General features: G+C 24.6%; 1 protein-coding gene across 2 annotated transcripts; it reads left to right on the top strand.

Annotated features, from left to right (window-relative positions):
- The first annotated feature begins 1,197 nt into the window (after nucleotides 1-1,197).
- Nucleotides 1,198-3,461, top strand: LOC126903009 (uncharacterized). 2 transcript variants are annotated; one of them, XM_050680883.1, is made up of 5 exons: nucleotides 1,198-1,330; nucleotides 2,003-2,044; nucleotides 2,357-2,698; nucleotides 2,761-2,851; nucleotides 3,211-3,461. In XM_050680883.1, exons 1-5 carry the CDS (start codon nucleotides 1,253-1,255, stop codon nucleotides 3,420-3,422), a joined length of 765 nt encoding a protein of 254 aa, XP_050536840.1. In that variant the 5' UTR covers nucleotides 1,198-1,252; the 3' UTR covers nucleotides 3,423-3,461. The 2 variants fall into 2 exon arrangements, with proteins under 2 accessions (XP_050536840.1, XP_050536841.1); XM_050680884.1 differs by lacking the exon at nucleotides 2,003-2,044 and having other exon boundaries at nucleotides 1,202-1,330.
- Nucleotides 3,462-6,000: the final 2,539 nt, after the last annotated feature.

The raw sequence follows: 6,000 nt of genomic DNA, 5'->3' as shown, positions 1-6,000 counted from the left end.
TTATCCATGTATTGTTTTCTATGAAATGTCCTATCCACTTCTTTCTTCTCTCCATGATTATCATCCATATTAATCTGTTTTCATTTATTCTCTTATACACTTCTTCATTAGTCACTCATTCTGTCCAAGAAATTTTTAAGACCCTTCGCCAGCATCATGTTTCAAAAGCCCCTATTTTCTTTGGTCCGCCTTAATTATTGTCAAAATTGAATTTGTGGTTAGAAGTCTATTCTTTTTGAAAAACATTTGTTTAGACTGTGCTATTCTACACCTTATGTCTGAGTCACTTTTCCCGTTACTTGTGACTCTACTTCCGAGATATATATAACTATTTACATTTTTCAACTTAATATCGTCCATGATTATGTTGGTGTCTACTTGTTGTCTACTACATACTAGTATGTTTGTCTTTGTCTTATCAATATTCATACTGTATTCTTGTTTAAGTGTGTTATTCATTTTTTGAAGCATTTTTTCTTCGCTGCGTGCTATCATTGAAATATCATTTGCGAATCACAGCATCTGAACTAGCATCCCACCAACCTTGATCCCTCAAATATCTTCATTTCTCTTAGATCTTTTAGCGATTCCTCAATATATAATATATTTGGTAAAGGTATCATTACGCATTTTTCGAAGTCTTCAGGCACTTATACTATTTCATACGTCTTTATTGTTGCACTACACAGTGCTTCCTTCCAAGTTTCTTCTAAAGGTATACGAAGTTTGGTTAAAATTTCAGGTTTTAAGTTAAAAAATTCTGACGACATAAAATTTTTGAAAAAATATTTATTAAAAATTTTTTTCTCTTCTTGGTAAATAATTTTCTCAGAATAACGCCGAGTTATTTTATAAAAAGAATTGGACATCTTTAAGTCATTTTTCCAGCATTGACTAAATGTTTAATATTTTATTATATAATATAATTAGTTAATAATTCAAAGTTCAAACATATTTTAATTTTAATCAAAATTTTTAATATTTACACCAATCAAGCTTAAATCTATAAAAATCAGTAAAAAATTTATTCAAAGAATGTTTTAATTTAAGATGCGAACACAACAAAAATATTTCATTGTCAAAATTATTTATTTAAATCATAAGTAATAATAGCAATAAAACAATAAAAATGCGTAAAACGTGTCTAAAATCAACTTTTACAAAATATAGATCCATTACTTGTTTATTTAAGCAAATAAAACTTTATTACTTAAGAAAAAAATATGTTCACATTTTACATTTATACAATACAATGACGCCAACAACTTTTTTTGAAATGATTGGTCTTCTAATATTTGCCACTCTATTGAAAAATGGTCTTACATACAAGGTAAAATTCTTTTTGTTTAATAAAACATTAAATATAGTCAATGCTATATAGAATGCAGTCTTGATTTCAGATCATTTCATAAATAATTAGTGTTTATTATACTTAAATACCAATTATTAATATTAATGAATAATGTCAAATTTTACAGTAAAATGAATAAAGTAGGGTTAATTTTACAAATGCAAGATACGGATAACTAGATATAAATCATCTTTATTAAAAGAAAAATATGTATTCATGCACATATTTTTTGTGAATGCTTTATTGGACAAATAATTTTTGATTTATTTTAGTTACATACAATTCTTGATATACCAGCCAATAATTACTTTTTATAATCATCTCTTATAACTTAAAGGGTCGATTACAATTTTTGGACCAGTATTTCAGATGTTATTAACATTTTAAAGTAATGACAAGAGGTGAGGATTAGGTGCTGCTATTTTTATTACTAATCATTTACCGGCTGTACTCTCGTCTTGCTTATATCATTAAGATTATTTATATTAAAAAAAAGAAATTAATTGCACATTTACAAAAAATTCAAAGTTATTAAAATCTAACGATCTTCTTAGATTCAAAATTCTAGTTTAAAATTTCATAAATGTGTATTATTTTAAATAACTTAAGATCATGTTTCTTATTATTTATATATTTTTCCCGTGTATTTAGGAAGACGAAAAAAAAAATTTTAAAAGTTTCTCTTCGTTAAATGTAAGTTAAATGTAAATTAGATGAATATTTCAATAAAGAATTTTAAATTAAATATATTTTATAACAAGAGTATAATATACTCATACTCTATTAGATTAAAAATTAAGTATGCCGTTTCTGTGTAAATAACAATGTTTAATAATATTATTATTATTTGTCAACTTATAAAATGATGTCATCTGTTAATATTGGTATACTATGATTACTATATTATCACTCATAAACCTATTGATTAATGTTTACATAATTGAAAAAATATATATTAATTAAAAATAATATTATATGAGGTTTAATTTTTAATTGCTTAAATAGTCTTTTGGAAAACCGGCCGAAGCAAAAGTAATGTACCCGACAAAATTTATAGAATATGCTAAAGAAATCACTTATTTTGATTTGAAAATACTCAAAATTGAGCATTTTTTTCAACCTGTAGACAGTAACTATTTGGAAGAAAAACTTAAAACCTTCGATTTTAAATTCAAAGATTTAAAAATTCATAGGAATTCTGATCCTAATAATCTTCCACAAATTTTGACAACTCCATCTAAAATAGACACAAGTGATATTTATTTAAATTCAACACATTACTTTTTGTGTAACATACTTAATGTTTCCTATATGGACGAGTATAAAATACGAAATTTGATTTATGAAGTATGTATAAATCAATATATTTTAAATTTAAAATACTTTTTAAATATTTTTATATTTGACAGGCATTCCTACATAATGAAATTGTTAATAAATTTATAATCAGCGCAGAAACTAAAAAAAATTATTTAGAAAAAAGAAAAATAGAACAATTTGGTCAGTTTAACAAAACATACTCAACTTAAATTATTTCGAATACGAAATCCTTATTCAAAGTATTTTATTTTCAGTAGAATTTAAATAAAATTAACATTTATTAATGACTTTTTATTTTTAACTATCCGTGGTTGGGTATTGTTCTTTTTTTTTATTTTTTGTTAGGGAAGTTTTATTTAATTACAACCAGCTTTGGTTCCATATTTATGTTTGTGCAACGAGAATAACTTGGTGAATTTTGTCTTGGTAACTTGGAAAAGTTCGTTTAATCGATTGGATGTATACTGAATTGTTATTTTAATACCTAAATTGAATATATATTCAACAATAACATTACATGTAAATAATTTTTTTTTCAGGTGTTAAATTACAATATTTGGAATTGTTCGTCACAGCACTTGTACTTAACGTTTGCATTTATATTTATGATGAAGTATTAGATCATTGGCTCTTTTTTCATAAAGACTGGCCTAATTATAAAAATCTTGATATGAAACAAGAAAAATGCATCTATCTAGCCAAGCCACTAAAAAATATTAATATATATCCTGTTTTACAAGTGCATAAATAAAAACTTATTTAATATAAAAAAGATTTTTCCTCTGTTTTATTTTATTTTCTAATTTAGATAGAATATTTTGTCGGTTATAACGTGATAAAAAGGTACCCCTCCATTTTATATATATTTATTTTGTTTACTTTTGGTTTTCTACCAGTAGCAACCCAAAAATTTTAGATGAGATGACAGATGAATTTTATTAAAATATGCTTGTCTCATGACATTTTTTAGTCAACAGATTTTTTTTTTGTGTTTACTATTTAAGCACTTGAGTTTCCCATCTTAATGAATACTACCTTGGATATCATGTTTAAATGAATGCTAATATTATATTAATGTAAATTTACAAATATCAAATATTTGTTAATGAAAAATAAACTAAGCCTAGTATTTAGTTTTTTTATCTACATTGTATATAAAATATACTTTTTTGTTTATACATATTATTGTCTATTAATTATTGATATGATCATACGATATCGTAACGAAAGTGATGAAAAAAACGAAATTTAGTTTATATAACTAAATTATACTGATAAAATTTAACTAAAGTCAGACACCACGTTATTTTGAGTGGTGACTAATTCCATTGGGGAGATATAATCATCACTATTCTCCCGTTGCACTCGCCTGTTTTTTACTAACTTTTATATAACATTGGTCAAACTAATAAACAACGATAAATGACATTGTTTCTTGTTATATCAAGATACTAATATCACATAAGATAATTTGTCCAACAATCATTGTGATGCAAACAACCATGCTGTTTAATATAAAATTTTAGTGATGCATGACCTCTATTGAAAATATTAAAATGACCTCGATTGATATTTTTATTTTATACGTTTATAATTCAAGTCAAATAAATGCACAAATCATTATAACGAGGTCTTAGTACCATAACTTTGTAATACGGTGATTACTAGTTTTACAAAAAAAGTTTAAAACCTTCATAATTTTTTTTTTGGTATAGTAAAAATATCAACCAAAAAATTAAAAATATAATAGCTTAATTGGTATTTAAAAAAATAGGGTTTCGAATATGGAAATCAATTTAAAAATATGTAAGCATGAATATTATAATATTGTTTTAGAAAGCAACGAATAATGTGTTTCTATATATTTATATTTGACTAGTAAATTCAACTCGATTGATCATAATATTTGATTACCAATGTTAGAAAAACTAGAATTCAAAATGAAGCCCTAAACTTATTATAACATACATATTACTGAAAACTCAATTTATGAATATAAATGGCATATTGAGTTGAAGTGAATAATACGCCATAAAATGAGTTCCACAAATCATTGAATTATAAACATTGCTTATGATTGTAAAAAGTAATAATACTTTAATGTCAAAACGATTAATTGTAACAGGTAATTTCTGAAGTGGATTTCTAATAAAATTTAAAGGAATATTGACTATATATACTAATGGTCGCTGAAAAACAATCTATTTTTAAAAAATTGAAAAGTTTTTACTTTAGTCTTTTTTTACCAATAATAATATTTTGTGTAAAAACGACATCCAATAAAATTATGAGATTGGAATCATAAGGATCATAGTCAACAAAGGAAAAATGGCGGAAATTTTATCTACGCGACGAATAGTAAAGTAACTTTTATTTACAAATTTTAAATATTCTGCAGCATTCATTTTATGCTCTGATGTAAACATGTCTTGTTAATATACATAAGTAGCATTGACGTATGGAATGTGACCACAAGCTTGATAATAAGGAAGCATATCTCTACAATAAGTGTAGACACTAGTCACCTAATCTTTCAGCTTGAATAAACTTGTTCATTAATGTAACCATTTCAAAGTATTGTATCCATAATTCAGCTGTTGAACTATACTTTCAAAAAACTTACTTCGATTATAGATTTATTAGTTATAGAAATAAAAATTTTGTCTATCTATTATTTCCATACTTGTTGGATTCACAAAGTATTCATTAAAGTACTTTTGAACTTTACCTCGCTCATCTTTAATTAGATGAATTCTTTCCAATATAAGTTTTGACAAATCTAAACGCGTTAATGAATGCGCTCAGGAAACTTTTGAATAAACATGACCAGATACTGGTTTTTCTACGAAAATTGACTTACATTTTCCAAGTAGCGATTCCAACCACTCAAATTTTTAATTTTTAAATAATTTCCACAGACTCAGAAAACATCAATAGGTTGATGGTACTTTGTAGTTTTTAAAAATGTAACTAACTGCTTGAGATCTCGAATTTCAACATTATTTAACTCACTTTCAACTTTTATTTCATAACGAATAATGGATACTTGATTATATTTGCTTATTTCATTTATAAAATGAAGTTTTTTTTACTAAGAGTATAAATTCATCAAAAGTTTATTGATAATATAATGATAATGCTACAATAAATGAATAAACTCACACATACACACATACACACATATGTGTTTGTAACATTGTATTAAAATAAATATACCACGACAAAATGTAACCGTAAAATAGAAAAAAATGTAAAATAAATTTTAGTACTCATATTAAATATAATTGAACTCGAAAAATATTAGTTTAAATGGAAAAATAAAAAATACT

The sequence above is a fragment of the Daktulosphaira vitifoliae genome, unplaced genomic scaffold (genome assembly GCF_025091365.1).
Source record: "Daktulosphaira vitifoliae isolate Bord-2020 unplaced genomic scaffold, ASM2509136v1 Scaffold_3, whole genome shotgun sequence".
Classification (NCBI taxonomy): domain Eukaryota; kingdom Metazoa; phylum Arthropoda; class Insecta; order Hemiptera; family Phylloxeridae; genus Daktulosphaira; species Daktulosphaira vitifoliae.
This window is presented reverse-complemented; position numbering and strand designations above follow the sequence as displayed.